General features: G+C 42.9%; 1 protein-coding gene across 11 annotated transcripts in view; it reads left to right on the top strand.

Moving 5' to 3' along the window:
• Window positions 1-406: 406 nt before the first annotated feature.
• Window positions 407-18,879, top strand: part of LOC138060927 (E3 SUMO-protein ligase PIAS2-like) — a 33,874-nt gene continuing 15,401 nt past the window's right edge. For 5 of the 11 annotated variants that reach the window (XR_011137225.1, XR_011137224.1, XR_011137223.1 and 2 more), the window contains exons 1-5: window positions 409-541; window positions 9,229-9,703; window positions 13,331-13,415; window positions 14,051-14,101; window positions 14,226-14,316. Coding sequence is in view for 5 of the 11 variants with exons in the window: in XM_068924392.1 (XP_068780493.1) it covers window positions 518-541; window positions 9,229-9,703; window positions 13,331-13,415; window positions 14,051-14,101; window positions 14,226-14,316 (726 nt within the window). In the remaining 6 variants the exon portion in view is untranslated. Of the gene's footprint in view, window positions 542-9,228; window positions 9,704-13,330; window positions 13,416-14,050; window positions 14,102-14,225; window positions 14,317-18,879 lie in introns of all 11 variants that reach the window. The other 6 variants (XR_011137228.1, XM_068924397.1, XM_068924394.1 and 3 more) reach the window with 3 other exon arrangements.

Raw genomic sequence — 18,879 nt, 5'->3', positions numbered from 1 at the left:
AAAATGTGTCACGCTTTCACTGTAACACAAATAATGAAACGCTGTTGATGGATAAAGCAAGAAGACTGCAGCCTAACTCCAGCCTTTCAATCTAATACACTTCAATCACACTCCTTTTTTTTTTTTTTTAAAAGCTGTCCTCTCTTCCTTTTTCTGTCTGTCTTCCTCTTTCTGTGCCTACAGCAATCCTACTGAAGCGCTGCGGCAGTTCTTGCAGCAGGCGGGATCGCCGCAGGAGCCCGGTGCGGCCGCTGACCGCGCCGCTCCCCGCCAGCGCCGGGCGCCGCTGAGGCGTTCGCCTCACGGAGGGGGCGGGCGGGCGTCCCTCCGTCCCTCCGTCCGTCCGTCCGTCCCCCCCCCGCCGCCGCCGCTGTCCCGGGCCCGCCCGCCCGCCGCGGCCGGCGCCGCCCTCCGCCGTCACGTGCCGGGGGCGCGCACGGGGTGCACGATGGTGGCGGCGGCGGCGGGGCCCGGCGACGGCGGCGGCGGCGGCACCACCAGCAGCAGCGGGTAGAAAATGGCGGATTTCGAGGAGCTGCGGGTGAGGAGGGCGCGAGGCGGCGGCGGGGGAAGCGCGCCGCTAAGATGTCGCCCGCGGCGGGGGAGACCCTCACGCCGGGCCGGGGCGCGGGGAGCCGCCGCCGCCGCCGCGCAGGGGCCGGAACCACCGCGGGAGGGAGCGGCGCCGCCGTTAGCGCGGCCTCGGCGCCGAGGCGGATGCGGGGCGGGCGGGGAACGGCGCACCGGGCGACACCAGTTTCCATTTTCACCTTATTATTTTCTCTCATTTCCCCCCCCCCCCCCGACATCTTAAAAGCCCTCTCTCGGCGGCTGCGGCCCGACCTGCCGTTGTAGCCGCCGCCGGGCCGGGGGCTCCGCTCCATCCCGGCCAGGCTGTGCGCGCCCTGCGCTGCCGCCGGCGCCCCGGCAGGGCCAGGCCGCGTGTGCGGTCACTGCCCCTTCTCCCTCTCTCCCCTTCCCCCCCCTCCCCTTTTTTTCATAATTTTCATTTTTACTCATGAACTGCTGTCTGATCGCCAAAGGCGCCTCTCTGAAGCGTCCCTACCAGTATTTCCTCGCAGACCCGCTTGATCGTTTTTAATCGGCCGCCTTTTGTGTTGTACTTGGGGACGTGAAGAGCTGCCTGCATCCTCTCTTCCATATATATATTTATATATCTCTCTCCATATATATAACTGTTTCTAATCTCCCCTCAAAGGCCTCTACGTCTCCTGAAGAGTCTGCTAGTATCTTTGTTAGGCGGCGAAGCGTCCCTAGGTGCTTAGGCAGCATCCGCGCCTGCGAAAGTGCTGCCTGTCGAGCGCAACGTGAACACTGAAGTCCTCCCCCCCTGCCCGGGCTTTTGTACAAAATGGAGAGAGGAGAGGAGGAGAAGAAAGGAGGAGGAAAAGGGGAAAAAGCCAGTTAAATATGAAGCCGTGTGAGTTAGGCTTTAGTGCAGGGAAAGGTCCGATGGCTGAGCTGGCTGTAGTAGTCTGACCAGCGGTAGGAAATATGCTGCAATCGCTGGAGAATTTCCTTTACCGGGGCTTCTTCCAGTACTAACACCGCTTTGGTTGAAGCGACTGTAGTGTCGGTGAGGAGCTCGGTTGTTTCTGTCAGACTTTTATTACTGAGTTGTAGGGTTTTTTTTGTCGTTTTTTGGGGTTTTCTTTGGACAGCAGTGCTCTGTCTCAGTCTTGGTGGGGGGAGGAAGTAAGCAACACCTTTTAAACCTAAAGGTGCGAAAAGAAAAAAAATATATATATATTTTTTTAAAACGTTCCTGTTTGTGTTGCTTATTTTCCTCTTGCCTGTCCTGACTCATTTCAAGCCCTCTCTCCAAGATCTTTCAAACTTGTGTAGCTACGTTGGTGGCTAAACCCCAGTGTAAGGTTTTTAGAGGTTACTCACTCACGTAGTGCCTCTTCTGGGCACTTGCACCAGAGACGTGATTCCCTTCTTCCAAAGCACTGTACTCGCTTACCTAGATGTGTAAAAGCATTGGTAGACTCTTCCTGGGTATCTAAATACCTTTGAAATATAGTTATGCCCCTGAGTCACTTGCCAGAAGTAACACTGGCATTATGAGGGAAAGAGGAACTGGGTTTCAGGCCAACTGCAGGACTACTACTGTTCTCTTCGCTGGAAGTTAAAGGGTATTGGTAGTTAAATACTACTCTGAAGAAACCTCTTTTGATGTTTCCATCTTATCTGTAAATTGGAGCACCTGTGAAATGAATCCACTAGTCTGGAGCTTGTCTGAATGTCTGCCCAGCACACAGCTGATAGTAATTCGTGGTCCATTTTGGGAAACCTCTGGATATTTGTTGGAAGAAATATAGAAGACTGCCTCTTGTCTTAAAGGCCTTTACTAGTGCTGATAAGTCGCCTTTTTTTTTTTTTAATGTTTGCATGTGTCTAGTAGACATTGGGCTTGTTTAAAATTTATTTCTGACAACAATCTCTTCCTACTTTTGGCCAAAGAGTGTGTGGTTTGTTTTTCTTTTGTTTGCAGGATTTTTTTTTCTCCCCTCGTTCTCAGATTCCATGAATTGACCTTCAGGAGTGATCTTAAACTGCTGCTTTATAGATTAACCTACAGGGTTCTTTTATGGCAGTATTGTTTGCTGCTCTCATGTTGATTGCAGCTTCCTGTAATATGTGATCTCTGCCTGCCTTATAAAAGGACACTAGGACAATTTGGAGAGTTGAATTTCTTCTAGTAAGCTGTTAGGGACTGATTAAAAGTGGGAGGTCAGAGTTTTGCCTTAAATCCTATTTTTGAAGGAAGCTTGCAGGGGCAGTATGTTTTTATTCTCAAGCTGAAGAATAAAAAAAGTTTTGATGTTTGTTAGTGCCGTCCCTACCATCATCTGGATCTTTAAAAGTTCTGGGGAGGTACAACCCAAAGGCTTGTGACTGAAAGAAGGCTTTCCCTGTGGTGCAAGAAAACTAAGAGATTCACAAGAACCTGCTGTTACATCGTGCCTTTTGGAAATGTTTACTTTTGTTTAAAGGTTCAGAAATAGTTGTAACCATAGTCACTTTTCAAGGTAATGCTGAAGAAAGTCCAAGATAAGGGGTTTACCCTTGCAGACCCTAAGCTTTGAAGAGAGAGAGAGAAGCTGCTTCAGATAAGGCCTCTATTAATTAGCAGTTTGTTAAATCCTGTAGGTTGTCAGTTTATGGAATATTAAGGAGTTAGTAGTGAGATGACATGGTGAGCACCGCTTTTTTTCTTTTTTCTTTAAATTAAGAGAGAGAATTTCCAGACCAGCTGTTCATTGATGTGTTTCTAAACGTGGCTCTCACCTTTTTTCCATAACCGTCGCTCGTGAGTAGCCCTATGAGTGTCAAAGGGATTATGTGGGTAAAGATGGACTTGGAACAGAGGTCGGCAGCCTGTAGCCTGGAGGCCAAAGGTGGCACGTGGACAGATTCCTGAACAGAATGTAACGCTCGGGAGCTGGGAACTACAGCTCCTTCTGAGAGCCATCTGTGAGCAAGTGAAGATGCTACAGCTCCTACCGAATTCTCAATTCACCAAGATATAGCTTGAGGCTATGGTTTGCATCTGAGCAAAATACTGCAAGTAAGGTGGTTGGTTGTATTTTATTGCTTTGAGAGAGAGAGAGCATCTTCTTGCTCCCCTCTTGAGTTTCTGCTGGCATCCTGGCTCTGATTTGGTGAAGAATAGGTCAGTCTGCATGCAGTCCTTGACAGGTTGCTGCTCTCTAGTTTAGAAGACAACGATTTTCCTTCTAGTTGTATTTGATCAGATTTTGAAGTAATGTATTACTTTGATCTGTATGGAAAAATAAAAACCCTTTATAGGCAGACAAATATGCCTGTGTCAGAACTGATTTGTGTGTGACACTGTTGATAGTTTCATGGCCATTTAGAAAGACCTCTTAGAAGAGGTGGAATTGTGCCTGTGCCCCCTATGGGGAGGGGGAGAATTTAACAAAATTAGTGGAAAATTAGGGTTTATAAATATCGAAAATACAATCCGTATTTTCAGTTTTTCCTCTTGACCCTCCAGTACTGAAGTTCTGCAATCAAAGAAATGTGGTGAGCCGTAGCATTCGGATACCATATTGAAATAAAAAATTTAAAGTCAGTCTGGCATGTATTAGATCTCTCTTTTGTAATAGAATTGGTGTCTTGTCACTGCTCTGGCTTTATTTTGCCAGTCTGGGTGGACAGCGTTTGCCTGCTTGGCCAGGTGAAGTTGTGACTAGTACTCTCCTGTGTGCTAGGAACACTGTAAAGGTACTGTGTTGCAACTGAGGAATGAGAGAGATGATGGTGATAATATGACAAAAGGAGAGTCCTTATAGTTGCATGTCCTATTCATATAGTCTTCTCAACAATAACGCTTAAATTGGTGGTTAAAACATGTTGCAGGTGTAAGCATGACCTTTAAAGCTTGGGTTCCAAATTGTTAGCAAAGAAGAAACCACTGGGAGCTATTTGTACGTGTGCTTTTAAAGCTGCACTGCCAAACGCTTTTTTTGGTGCTCTTTTATTTTATACGTGTTAATAACACTGTACTATATATGGCAGCTGGCTTAGGAGTTTGATTTCTAGATTGAACCCCACATGTTGATCTGGGGTGACCTTAAAATGATGGAATGTAATGGACAGACTAGACATGAGGAATTTCTGTGTGGGTAATATAATGATCTTTAAGTTGCAATTAACATATTCAATGTAGTTAAAAAGGTAAGTTATTAACAGTATTTTATTAGAGGTTATCCTGTATCTGTGCTTCATTCTGCTGCACTTCCTAAATACGCAATCACTTAAGGTACTAAATCAAACCAGAGAGGTTTATTTAACATCTCCACGTATCTTGAATAATTAGAGATTAATGCTCGAACTGTGATACAGGGGGGGAAAGGAATGAGACAGTGTAGTACATGGTGCTTTTTAAAAAAAAAAAAAAAAAAGAGAGGATGTAATGAAATGGGTGAAGCTTCACTTTGAGGGACTTTTGTGAACTGAACATGAGTGTTTGATTTAAGATTTATATTGTGGGGCTAGGTGCATGCAACGTTGAAGAATCTAATACTTAATTTAGGTACCAGATTAGAGTTAATGCAAAGTAAAATCCCCATAATACTTAGGACCTGATGTTCATGCTGTTTGCACTGTTTGGGCCTTCAAAACTGCTCTTGCTGTACTGCGCTACTTGCTAATGTAGATTTAACCAGAGGCATCTTCATTATTTCCCAGGACTTCCAGTTTTTATCTCCGGTACATCAATTTCCAGGGTATGCTCATTTATATTTAGGCTTAGCATAGAGGTCATCTTCAGCCACCCCAAGGCATGAGCTGCTCTTTCTTACAAATATCTTGCATTTCTAACCCACCTGAAATAGAATGCATGCTAATTTACTGCAGAACTCGTCAAAAGTGAGCTGCTCTCTACTAACAATTAGTTGGGAACAGGGCTCAGAGTCGGGAGCGGAGGTTTGTCGGATTGATCCTTGGTGTCTTCCTTCCGTGTATAAACTTCAGACGCTTCAGAAAACGGCCAGAAGCAAGTGGGGCTGGAGCATGACTGTTTGGAGACCGACTAGAACTTTGGAGTCGGTTTGGATTGTGTCTGCAGCTTCAAGCCTAGGGTTCACGACTGACGTAGTTAAGGTTGCCCCAGAAGCTAAATCCATTGTCAGTGATTATGGTAGACATAGGTCGGGAACTTTAACAGGCATTCTTGGCTACCTTTCCTTCAAATGTACGTGCAAGTACGATGTCCGTGTTAAATAGCAGGTAGCTCTGGCCGGAGTGCGGAGAATCAAGTGTCTCTTATTTAGCGATGGTTTTGATCCCTTATCCTGCTCCGAAACGTGCCTTCCATTAATTTTAGTGGAGTGTCAGCATTTCCTGGGTTCCCTAATGCCTTTCCTGTTAAATGAGTGCAGTTCTAGATACACCTACGGCTTAATGCTCTGAAGCAGTCTTTCTGGTTATGAGTCACGGTTGCTATAGTTTAAAAATAAGAAACAAAAAACCCTGTGAAACTTCTAATGACCTTCAAAGATGCATTTGTGGGGTTGGGGGGAATTTTTGGAATATCAAAGCACTTGACATATCAGGATTGATTTCCCTTCTTAAAGTTTAGTCCAACTATTTTTTTTGTGTTCATGGAGAAACAGTAAAAATAAAGTTGCTTTTGGCCTTCTGCCCTGAGAAAACTGTTGTTGGAATGTGTATCTGTAAAGAACTTCAGAGAACGGGCATTTACATGGCAACTTGAATGTCTCATTTTGATTCAATGGTGTGAAAAGCATGCTAATAGCTTGGCCGCACTCTTCTGCGATATCAGTAGAACCACAAAAGAAAACGATTCGGTAAGGTTTATTTGAAGTAATCTGTCTTACACCATGATTATAGTGGCTCCCAAGCATATGCTATGCGTTCATAAAACCTTATTGATTTTAATGTCTCCACTTTGGTATGTCTGTAAATGGAAGAATAAATTATGTAGATCAGACTTGCCGTATTTTCATGCATGCAATTATTATTGCCTTAGGGGGAACATCGAAAAGCTTTGGGGGCAAAACATTGCAAAAGCCATTGTTTAATTACTTCCAGTAAAATTCACTTTTGCAAGACTCTTCTTTCAAAAGCGCGTGTAAGATTTTTTGCATGGCTGGACAAAAATGTATTTTTTATACTCCTAAGCATTTTTAATGGCGGCGTTACTCAATTTAAAATCCTGCTGACTGTGGTATTGAAGTCAGCGTGTGACTTCTAATAAAATGAAATCCATCTTGCAACAAAGTGCTAGTTTGTAGAATTTCCACATAAAACGTTAGCTGTTTCCAGGCATGATTGACTGCACGTTTCACCTTGATTAACTTGCAGGAATGCAGAGAAGGCAGCAGTAAGCATAATAGAAAGTGTTGCAGGGCGTACTGCTTCCTTAATTTCAATGTAAAGGATTATTTTATCCATTTGCATTCTGATTGTAGAATCACAATCATGCTTACTCTCCTCATCTGAGACAAAGGAGTTGATGTTGCTATCAAGTTCACTCAACTGTTTATAGAAGTACACAAGATAACAGTTTGCAGTAAATTCTTTAATAACCGTGTTCTCTTTCACAATTAACACCATTTTTCTTTTGTGTTGCATGACTGTAAAGTTGTTACAGTACTTCAAGCTATTTTTAAGGACTACTGAAAAGTTTAATTTCCTTCACCACACTTGGCTCTGAGTCTAAGGAAAAGTAACAAGGGAAAGACAGGGGCAGTAAGAAACCTCTTCCAGCAGCTTGCAAATGAACTTCAGATTTCTGTTCATTCTCCCTCTCCTTTTTCTGTGTATTGTCTTGCTGTTGCGAGAAGTTGCTGGGATGAAATTAAGATGACATCTGCTCTTGGCCCCTTTTTCTTCAAAAGTTAGGGTGAGCCGCTTGGAAGAGGCACGGTTTATAACACAGTTTTCACCAGCTATTATACCTTTGGTGCATTTATGTTGGGAATAGGGAATACCAGTTTGGACACAGTGACATTTCTATCAAGAAATAAACTAAGCAGTATTCAAACTGACTATTCAGTGATAATGGGGGGGGGGGGGGAACGACTGAAAAATCAATACCTGAAGTAAGACACCTTACCCCTCCCCCTGCCAAAAAAAAAAAAAAAAGAAAGGGTGTGGGTGATGAGAAAAGTACCCTAGGATTTTTGAATAATCTCTTTAATGTGCATAAATTGATGTGGCCCTTGATAGGGCAGGGCTGGTCACTTGCTCTGCTGTCTTGTAATGTGGCACAAGTGTTCTGCGGGCTGGATTGTGAAAACTAGCCTGACTCCCCTATTTGCTGTGCCAAAAGCTGAGTTTTCACCTGGCTCCGTTCCCTGATCTGTCTTACTGTAAAAATGATCCTCTCAACATTGAGGAGAGAATAGGGAGCAAGCAGCTGAGGACGCGGGAGGAGTGTGGACCTTTTTTGGTGACCGACTGCATGGCTGTAACGTCAGTTATATGTAAAATCTTTGCTTGAGAGCAGATGTAGGTTAGAATACATAGTTGTAAATTCGACAACTGTGTAGTAGAGATTACGGAAGATAACTCTCAAATGCAGTGTTTTGGGTTTATGTCCTTTCTGAAATCCAAGTCCAAAGCCTTGAATGTTCTATATTGGATTAATATTTGAAAGTCAACAATTCAATTTTAAGCTAGTTGTAAAAATTCACGTTATGATCCCAGACTTCTACTACTTCGTATCTTCTGTTAGGTCTTTCCCTTACCGGTCCTTGAGTTTGGAACTGGTACAGTAGAGCAGTCCAGATTAATCAGATGGTCTTTCATCTTTGTAATTTAGCATCCTTGTTACAGGGAAAGAGTCCCACACAGATAGAAAGGAAACTGCTTGGCAGAATACTAGACAATTTTATACCTTTCTGAAAACAGAGCTCATTCACAGAAATGAAAGATTAAGGGCATATGTCAAGTTACTAATTTGTAGTAGGGTTTTTTGTTTTTTAAACTGATAAAAGAGTACTGTTTACTTGGTTATTTTCTTGGAAGAGATCCTTTAGTATCATACCCAAGGTACCAAAACATGATATTAAGAGAACAGTCAGGAAGTTTCCTGTCATTGTCTGAAGAAGAACCAATTATGTTCAGTTTGTTAATGTGAAATGCTGTAACTTTTATTAAAATGTCCATCTTGCTGTGCCATTCCTTCAAGAGTAAAAGTTGACATGCCTGTCTGTGATCATGCATGTGTTTAAAATGCTGCCAAAAATAAAGGAGGCTTCAGAGTAAACCACACCGAACTTGAATACTTTTTCTTAAAGCATGTTGGAGGACAGGTGATAACACTCATCAAACATTCATCTGATTTGGTGCTCCTTCAAGTGAGGCAGAAAGAGTTGATGCTTCTGGCTTCCTCTGAACTCAAGATACCACTGCATGGGCTTCATTGAGTTGTGTGTGGGTTTTTTTTTTTTTTTTTTAATTGCCTGCGAGGGGAAGCAATTGGAAGTTTTTTGAGATAATCCAGCCAACCTCAAGCTTCTTCCCGGACACTTCACTCTTTCACTTTAAATTTAAAAATTGTTGTGCTGGGTAAGGGTATGAGTGGTCTATGTCTAAGATAGATGGGAAACTAGAACGATGAAAATTCGTATACTTTGCTACGCTCCTGAGAGAGGCTTATTTAGTGTACTGTTGGTTCACCTCTGCTTATCTCCATTTTCTTTCTAGAATATGGTATCAAGTTTTCGCGTGTCTGAACTACAAGTGTTGTTGGGTTTTGCTGGACGTAACAAAAGCGGGCGGAAGCATGACCTCCTGATGAGGGCACTGCACTTACTGAAGAGTGGCTGCAGCCCAGCAGTTCAGATAAAAATCCGAGAACTCTATAGGCGTCGGTACCCAAGGACAATTGAAGGACTTTCGGACTTATCGGCGATAAAACCTGCAGTCTTCAATTTGGACAGTAGTTCCTCTCCTGTAGAGCCTGACTTGGCTGTTGCCGGGATTCACCCGCTCCCGTCTACGTCGGTCACGCCTCAGTCTCCCTCGTCGCCTGTCAGTTCGGTGCTCCTCCAAGACACTAAGCCGCACTTTGAGATGCAGCAACCATCCCCTCCGATTCCACCCGTTCATCCTGATGTTCAACTAAAAAGCCTACCTTTTTATGATGTGCTTGATGTGCTCATCAAACCTACAAGCCTAGGTAAGTGTTTAATAGTTCTGCAGGTCGCTTAATTTGCGAAAGAGCGTCGACTTAAGCAACACCTAAGTCCAGGCTTAATGAAATACTTTCTGCAGATGGTAAAAAGTGGAAACTTCCTTCCCTTCTCATCTCTACGCTTCCCTGTTCTCCTCCCTTCCCCCCAATATTGTCAAGCCACGCTGCAGCAAGCAGAGTTCTCTTCTGCAAATATGTAATTGAAGAAAACCATGAATTTCTTTGTCTTTTGAATGTTAAAGAAATTACATATGTCTAGAAGATTTGGACCTGAGGTATCTGACTGGTACCAATGAGCACGTTTGTCAGGGCCAACAATAAGTGGATTTGGGGTTCAATATTAAGTTGCCGCAGTGTCAGAAAAACAAGTCCCCTGGTTTGATAGTTTGCATCTGTCTCACCGCAACACTTCTGCGGGTATTGGCCTCTTGCACTCAAATACATGCTTTGATTGTACAGCAAACATCCAGCTTTCTTATACACAGTCTATGATGGATTCTCAGCCTATCTGTTGTTTCCATACTGCACTGATTAAAACGTAGAGTAGATCTTTGTGTCTTCTAAATAACTTGAAATTTTGGTTAGCTTTCTCAGTATGCTCAAAGGAGAGACATTTGAATTATTTGAAAATAGGTTGTTTTCTATCTTGAAACTCAACCTGTCTTACTCTGTTTATAGAGCAGAAAATGTTTCATAATGATTTAGTAATACCACCTGATTGTAAATAGCAGCTTGCTGCTCAGCAGTGTGAAAAGCATTTCCCGTTAAGACTTCAACATAACCATTGTGTTCGGTTGGCAAACTTTGGGGGGGGGGGGGGGGTTCTTTTCCACAAGATGCAAGTACAATCCACTTTTGTATTACGGTCTGGTTTGCAGTAACCCTGTCAATCTAAAACAGTTTTTATGCACAAATGATTTGGCACGGAAGTGATAACTGCCTCCTGCCCCCCCCTTATTTTTTTCCCCAGTTCACTAATAGCTGGAGTAGATACTGGAACCTGAACCCTCTGAGTTCTGCCTGGGTAACTATGACTTCAGCCAAGTACGAACCTGAGTTTCAGACTGTATGCAACTTTTTGGGTGGCCTGTAGAAGAGATCCTGCTTTAAGATTGTAGAAATACACTTTTCAATTGGGTATTGTTTTTGAGGCTGAAATCTTCATGACATTTGCTTAATTTCTGTACTGCTGCAGTAGAGGAATACCTTACTTGCAGTTTTCTAGCATGCAGCTGTGCGCACACAGGTGACGATGCGCAGCCTTTGAATTAGGGTATAGAATCAAATGGCAGAGTGATCTAAAGTGAATAGTGTAGCTGGGGGCTACAGATAACAAGGGAAGTCTTGTATTAAATGCTAAATAGCAAAAGCAGACATGAGTGTAAGAGTGCCATTTTGCCACATGTTGTGTTGTTCAAATGTTTGCCCTGGTGTGGATATCGTACTTGTGAGTGTGTTTTCTTCCCCCTCCCCTCCCCCCCAAATCGAAACGCTTTTGTCTTTTTGTCAGCTCTTTACATCCTCTAAAACAGCTTAGTTTCTTAAGCAATAGCGTCTTCTAGGTTGTGACTTGCACCTCAGGAAAAGCATCTACTGATAATCGTCCTCCAGCATCTAAAGTAGCAATCATTACTTGTAATGCTTGTTGTCACTTCTGTTTACATATTGTGACACCTTGTTTGAGACTGAAGTGTTTAATATCAAAAAACATGCATTAGTACAAAAGCTGCTTTGGTATTGGACAGCTCTGTAGCTAATACTACCATTGCGTTTGAAGAGAGAATCTGATGGTGCACCAACGTCCTGTTCAAATCCTGCTTTGGAATGGGAAAAAAGTTGATATTTCAATTGAAATATTTCAGTTGAAAAAACTGAAAGCCGTGTGCGCTCTGCGCTATTTCTGCTGTGTAATTAGCCTTTGTTTCCTGGTCAGTGATAACCTAGGGATGGCAGTGATGTGCTAAAGAACTTTTTTAGCTGCTGGCTTCATCCACTGTGGGAAATTCTCCTGTTTGTGAAAGGAAAATGCTTCCTTGGGAGCGTCACCAAGTTGCAATTAGGGCTGCTTGTGAATTCCTGTTTTTTCCCTTGAAAACCATAGACTCCTCATTGCATGTTGCCCAGCTCTTACAAGAGTGAGGATCATCTGCTTCTGTACCATTTGGGTTCTCTTAGAAAATGGGTGAGGGGGACAGTAACTCCGTACTTGCTTGCCTACGGACTCCCAAATCAGCATTACGCCCCCTTCCAGAATGCAGTGCTGCTGCAGATGGCAGCAGCTGGAGCCACAACTCAGGTTTGTGTCTGAGGAAGAGTGGGGTAATGAGATGTGAAGAGTAGCTTTATATGCAAGTACTGGGCTCTGCTGATGTTGAAAATGTTAGAAAACACTAATGTTTTTAACATTAGCTGAAAATCACCATAACATGGATTCGGGAGCAGATTTGGAGAAGATACTACTTCTATTTAATATTTTTAGATAGATCATGAATTGTACACGGTTCCAGTTAGAAGATTGAGATGCATAAAACTCTTCCATATTGAGAATTAAGGATTTAGAAAACAAATGGGCAGGCAGGTCAGAGAGCTAGGAATATATTCTGCTTCTCCGTGACTCTTTAAAAAGAATTGGTGTTCATAGTCTTTTCCGCTAATCTGAGAACGTATGAGGGGGTGTAGAGGTTTTTAAAAAAAAAAAAAAAATCTTTATTTTTCTCTCCCCCAATTCAATAAGAGAAAACACTTTTATGGTCTTTTAAAAACATTCCTGAGTACTATTTTGAAATATAAAATGCTGCTTGCATTGCACATGCATCCAAACACACAGTGTAGTGGCTTTGAATTGTTTGAGGAAGCGGTGCATGCGCTTCACTTGGATTCTGTTTCATGTTTGTGACCTTTTGTGTGTGTTTGGGGTAGAGGCTGTTTTCTTCTCTGAATGTAGAAGTGTGCCATGACAGTGTAGCTCTTTCAAATTTGCATGCATGCATTCTGATATTAAAGCTGGTTTTTTGTTTTTTTAAATGCTAGTAAAGGGTATTCCCAGACATGCAGACATGTAGTGCAGCTGGCTTCTCTAGCATTGGGGGTTGTTCATTCCCTTCCTCCCCAAAGGCGTGCTTACCTTTAGCTGTTTTTGAATTGAATAACTTTCCATCTGTCCGTTAATAACCTCTTATACCGAAAGAGGAGAATGCGCATCTTAAAATAGTTGTCAACATCTTGTCTGTTATGCCTTTTTCTCCCTCAGGTATCCAGTGTTGTATTTTGTCGTGTGCTCTTCTGCTGCGTGAGAATTCTGGGAAGCTTCAGCTTATCCTTCCCCCTCTGAGGATTACAGCACAGCTTCTTGCCAAGCTTCTTAATACTGAAGTGTAATGTGATATTAAGCCATCTGAATATAGTTGAAGGATTTGTACCATTGCTTTCCTGTTGACAGTTGCAGGCGGTGCAACTGATTATATTCATAAATGATGAATATAACTATATTCATCAATGATTATATTCATAAATGATGTGTGCCTTATTCCAGGAAATCTCAGTTGTGAATCCTGTCTTGATCAATGACTTAAATCGCTATGATTAAACCTCTTTTGTTTCTCTCTCTTTCAGTACAGAGCAGTATTCAGAGATTCCAAGAGAAGTTTTTTATCTTTGCTTTAACACCTCAGCAGGTCAGAGAAATCTGTATTTCCAGGTAAGTGGAAAGAGTATTTATAGCACTAGTGTAGATAACTATTTTTGCGAAGTCTCAGGAGAACAGGTGGTGGTTGTTGCTGTGGTGTGGTTTGTTTTTACATGTATATGCATGCATCCCATAAGCCTGCAGGTGTGGAGGAATAATTGTCACAGAAATTATACTGAGTAACAGACTTTTCCGTGCAGAGTAGTTCCAGATGAACTTATGTGCAGTTGGGGGCAATCCTGCACCACTGGGAGTTAAAAATTACCTAGTTTTAAATAACTGGCTGTCTGAAGAGGTGGTAAGCTTTTCTGCCCTGTATGTTTCCTGGCTGGGTGAAAGGAAGGCTGCTGTTATCTCTTGTCTCAGGATCCACATTGTCATAAGACCTATGGCGTGAGCCAAAAGAATTCGTAGGATTTGATTCTTCTCTGTTAGCATCATGCTTTGTTATTAAATCTTTGCAGAGGGTGGTGACCCTAAAGTTCTGCTTAAATTATCAGTAGCTAAAACAGTAGAGGCATTGCCTGTAAGACTTCATAGGAAGAACAAAGTTTAGTGGTGTTGGGGCAGGCAGGCCAGTTCTTTCTGTGTATAATTGGAATATGAGATTTGCTATCTACATGTCTTTTCCTTTGCCTTTGCAACAGGGACTTCTTGCCAGGAGGCAGGAGAGACTACACAGTCCAAGTTCAGCTAAGGTATCTTTCTCAGTGTTCTCTTATGACTTCCTAATTGGCTGATGCAATCCACGTCTTCATACATGTGAACCGCTTTGAATGTAGTGACACTTGCAAATGACACCTCTTCTTTTTGGGGATGTAGGTTATGCCTAGCAGAGACAAGCTGCCCTCAAGAAGATAATTACCCTAATAGTTTGTGTATTAAAGTAAATGGGAAGCTGTTTCCATTGCCGGTAAGCTTGTTTGTTTGCACTTGGTGGCTATTTATCATTTTTTCCATGTAGTGTTTGCTTGCTTAAATTGTCAAGCTCTTTATTTTTATTGCTATTTCCTCTAGTTGTTGCTGTTAGGCTTACGATTTGTGCATTTGCCGTGCGAGTTTCCCATTACTAATATTAATCATGTTACAGTCACTGCATGGCTTAATTGTATTTCAGCCACTTGCAGCAAACCTGATCCGTTGCAGTTAGGACAGAACAATGTCAAAAGAAACCAGTGTCTGCATGGGGGATTCTCCTCATAGATCTTCAAACTGAGTTGATGTGATGTGATTGGCAGTTGCCCTGGCTGTTTGGGCTCTCTGTGGTCATGTACTGGTTTGCGTTCCCCCCCCCCCCCCTTGTTATGAGGCAACAGTATCCTCTTCTTGTGTATGTGTTTGTATGCTGTCCTGTATCTGTCTAGTTAGAGAAATACTCATAGTGGGGATGAAGAGGGGAAAGACTTTAGGGTTCCCAGCAATTGCTGATGCTGGAGCTGAACACTGTTAGCAGCTATAAGAAACTGCAGGATGGAAGTGTCTCATCCACTTACTCTGCTGGTGCCTGTTGTAGAAGTTGGTATTTGGGCAGAGTCACCCTAAGGTCTGAATTAGATGAAGAGGAAAAAGAGTGCTCATTTAGTTTAAAGAACTCTCTGAAACGGCTGTCCCTGTTCTGTAGAGGGATAAAGTCTTCTGCAGCCTATTCTGAAATAGTTCTGAAAGTCGTAGAAGATGGAAGAAGGTAGAAGGAAGTACAGAGTGTTAACACCAGTATTGCTGGAAAACACCGAATGGGGAGGAGGAGGTGGGAAACCTTGTTATCAGAATGTTTGCCTTCTCCTCACTCTGTCAACTGTGTGGGGGATTGTGGTTTTTTTTTTTTTTCTTTCTGCACCACTATGACTGTTTTCTTGTTTCTGCTTTCCTTAAATGACTATCCCTAACTTTTCCCCCTACTTCTTTAACCCTTTTATTGCTATCTTCCATCCCTCTTCAGCGTGTAAGAGGGTCTCCTTTTCTTCTTTCTTATGCTCTCTGGTCATTACTTTCTACAAACATAAATTAGGTTCTCTGTGATAACCTAGCAGGATTTCCTATCTTCAGCAGGTTACCTCCTCCTCTCTTTAAGCATCCCATTGCAAAGAATGGGGTCCGATGTTATCGTGTAGTTCTCAATGCTTGCTGGTTCTGTCTTGCTAAAATAGCTTATATTCTGCCAGGCTATGGTGTCCTCTGTGTTTAACATGTCAGTCTCAACGTAACTTGGCTGTAAACTCGGATTCTTGCTTTGCTTTTAGATCTGAACCCTATACAGTCTTTCTCCATATTGCTAAGGATGATTCTTTAATCTCTTCAGCAGAAGATTCCAGAGAGGAAGTGAATAAATGATTCTTGTCTTGGAAACCTCCTCTCCTTGAGTATGAGCTGAATGACAAATATAGCTTCAGCCTGAGTGCTACTGCAAACGTTTTTTTTCTCTTTCCTCTAGCCTGTTGGTTTGGTCACAGTCTGCATCCCTCTGGTGGCTCCTCTTCTTTTGCAGGAAATGTAAGATAACCTTTTTTTGCCCACTGTTTTCTAACTCAGTAGCGAGACCTGCAGTTGATCAGTGATGCCAGTTTCTATTGCCAACTTGAAAAATCAATAAATAAGCACTGTTCTGGCTTTCCCTGGTACAGCAGTCAATGCCTCTGCAGAGGTCCGTGAATTATCCTGTTGTTCTCAAAGCTACCTCCTTAGCTGTAGCGCTAAACAGAAACTTCAGGGTAGTGCTGCCAGTGTGCAAAAAGTGCTGCGGGTTGTGCCAACGTGTGTTACCGTGGTGTTTCCTTGTACTTCAACAGCTATCTCTTTCCATCTCTTATAGTATTTCTTAAAAGAAAGACACGTAGAGCCTTGTATGCTGGTGTCTTGGCCAGTAACAGAGGTTTTGTTACAGCAGCTGGTTCCCCTGTGGCAAATGCAGGTAAAACAAACCAGAAGTCAAAAAAGCTTTCTCGTTTTTCTTCACGGGGAGCCTCCGTGGACCACTGTGGGCTTTCTCCTTTGAAAGAGACCCAAATCTGCCCAGGCAGGCTGATAATGGCCACTTAGAAGAGCAGTTGGACTTTCTTTTGATACCTTTCTGGCTACAACAGATTCTACCAGCTTTGACTAACGCAGTTCTTGCAAGAAGCATGGAAGACTTGAAGACCCAAATGACTTTGGCATATGCTTAACCACTAGAATAGGCAGGCTAACTAAACACTGCTAGACTGTGCTGCCTGTGATAGGCAAATAGGCCTCCAGGTGGCCAGGAGGGGAAGGCTTTAATGTGTTCTAGGAATAAGAAATTGGATCTGACCGCAAGGTGATTGCTTTGTGGAAGAAAACTTCAAAAGCTTGACAGAAATAAAGCATGTGAGTTGCAAAGTCTATTTAAAAAAAAAAAAAAAAGTGTAAAGGAACTTGCATCATCCCTCTCCTGGGAGCAAAGTAGCCTCATCTTAGTCTGGAGACAAACAGTAAGGAGCCTCGTGCTGTGGTTGGTCTAGTTTGCATGAAAATATTCTCCTGAATATTGCAGAGATGCTGTGTTCCTCCAGATAAGCTTGTTAAAAGGAACCGTGATAGAGGGAGGCCCAGCCCACTGCACCAGAAATGATTGAGATTTATATTCTGTAAATTGCTGCAGCTGTCATATCTGATTAAAGAAACGGCGAGTCATTCATTCTTTCAAATGTGAGATTGTCAGCAGTCCTTGTGCATCTGCTGCCTCCGTGTTCTGTGATAAAGCGCGTATGGAAAGATTCCCGAGAGTAGCTATGTTGCTTGTCGTCTGGGGCGACAACTGTTTTTGACAGAGTTCTTCAGCAATTGCTGTCCACCACTTTGGCCTGGCAGATCTTGCAGTAGAAGCTGTGGTTTCTTACTCTGTCACCACAAGCAGTAGCCCTGCTTGAAGTTAATAAAGGGCAGTAGTGAGGCACAGCCAGGGATTGGTTGTCAAGGAGGGGGAAAAAGTATGGATTAGCAATAGAGCTGCTTTGGAAACTTAAGGAAACGATATGGCAACTGTTGAGTCCTTCCTAGATTAAAGGCAGCAGTTACTCTATAGCGAGTGGAAGAGGCCTGCAACAATTCTGAATGGGATTGAATGATGGTTATATGGCCAGACAGAAGATCCAGAGGAAAACCTGTATCTTTTGAGCCAATGCTCCTTCCATGCCGGCTCTGAAGGCGAGTACCTCAAAAGAGGGAAGTGGCAGGAAACTTCAGTAGTAGTGACCTGGTGCTATATGAAAATATTCCTAAGTCTCCTTCCCGGAGCTAACAGTTCAATGAAACCTCAAGGTTATCAACATTCCTGATCTTTGAAATCCGTTGAAACATCAAAATATTAAACTGCAAGACAAAATCGGTTTCATGCTGGGATGCCTGATCTGCTATTGGAAAAGGTGGCTTGGGGGACCTATTCTGGACTGGGCCCTTTGAAGAGAAGCAGTCTGCAAGAAGTTCCTGATCAGATTTCCCAGAGAAGTCAAAGATCACACATCTGCTTGACTGGAACAATAGTTTTCTGAATTGTTTTTGCTATGTATCATTAGATGGACATGGGAACACATCTTATGTGCCCTGTGGGAGAGCTGCTGATGAAATAGCGTATCAGCAATTGTCTCTGTCATATCTGATTTTTATTTTCTGACCTGACTTCTTGTTAGTAACTCTTTTCAGAGTGTTAGGTTATGAACGTGTGGTTTGTATTCTCTGGGTAAAACAATATTACACATGTATACCTGTTTTTCAACATACCCTTTCTGGGGGGGTTTCTGTCAGAACAGTGCTGTCTTGAACTAAACAAAATCCAGCAGTCTGTAGTGCTTTTGCATAAGACATAAGGCTCTAATCTCTTTTTGGTATCCTGATAAAAGATAAGATTTTTGTGAGACAAGAGAACGATGATTTTTGAGTCAAATGCAAAGAACTTATTCTATTGTCTGTTGAGAAGAGGCATAGGGAAAAAGAACCGCATGTTGCAGTTAAAGCGGTAAAAATCTGTCTGCTTTGAAGGCAAAAAGTTTGACAGTGGCTCTTCCTCTTCATCATCCATCTCCTTGATTAGGCAAGCTGGAAGAGGGGTCTCCAGACTTTATCTGCTTGAACTCGGAACAGAGTTTGTCTTGGCGTTCCTGTTAGACTGGCTTGTTTTCATAATGACAGACACAGGACAAGATGAATGAGTTGCAGTTAGGCCAGATGCGTCTTATACTGCACAAGTGCTTTGCTTGTGATATGCTTGAGGGTGTGTGCCTGCCTAGAAGCAGAAGGGAACTGGATGGCTTCTGACTCAGGTTGTAAACATATAGAGGAAATACAACTACAGAGAACCTGTCCCGAGTGTGAAATTCTTCACCAAAGCCTAGAAAAAGCTGCGCAAATAATACCCAGTTTATTTTGTTTCTGTCAACAGCAAAAAAGCCTATTAGCTCTTAAATACACCTGCACATTCCATGTGCAGCTCATCTTCAGGGAGCTGGCCAAAGTACAGATGACA

The sequence above is a fragment of the Struthio camelus genome, chromosome W, assembly GCF_040807025.1.
Source record: "Struthio camelus isolate bStrCam1 chromosome W, bStrCam1.hap1, whole genome shotgun sequence".
In the NCBI taxonomy this organism is placed as follows: Eukaryota; Metazoa; Chordata; class Aves; order Struthioniformes; family Struthionidae; genus Struthio; species Struthio camelus.
Note: the sequence above shows the minus strand (reverse complement) of the source record. Positions and strands in the feature narration are given on the sequence as shown.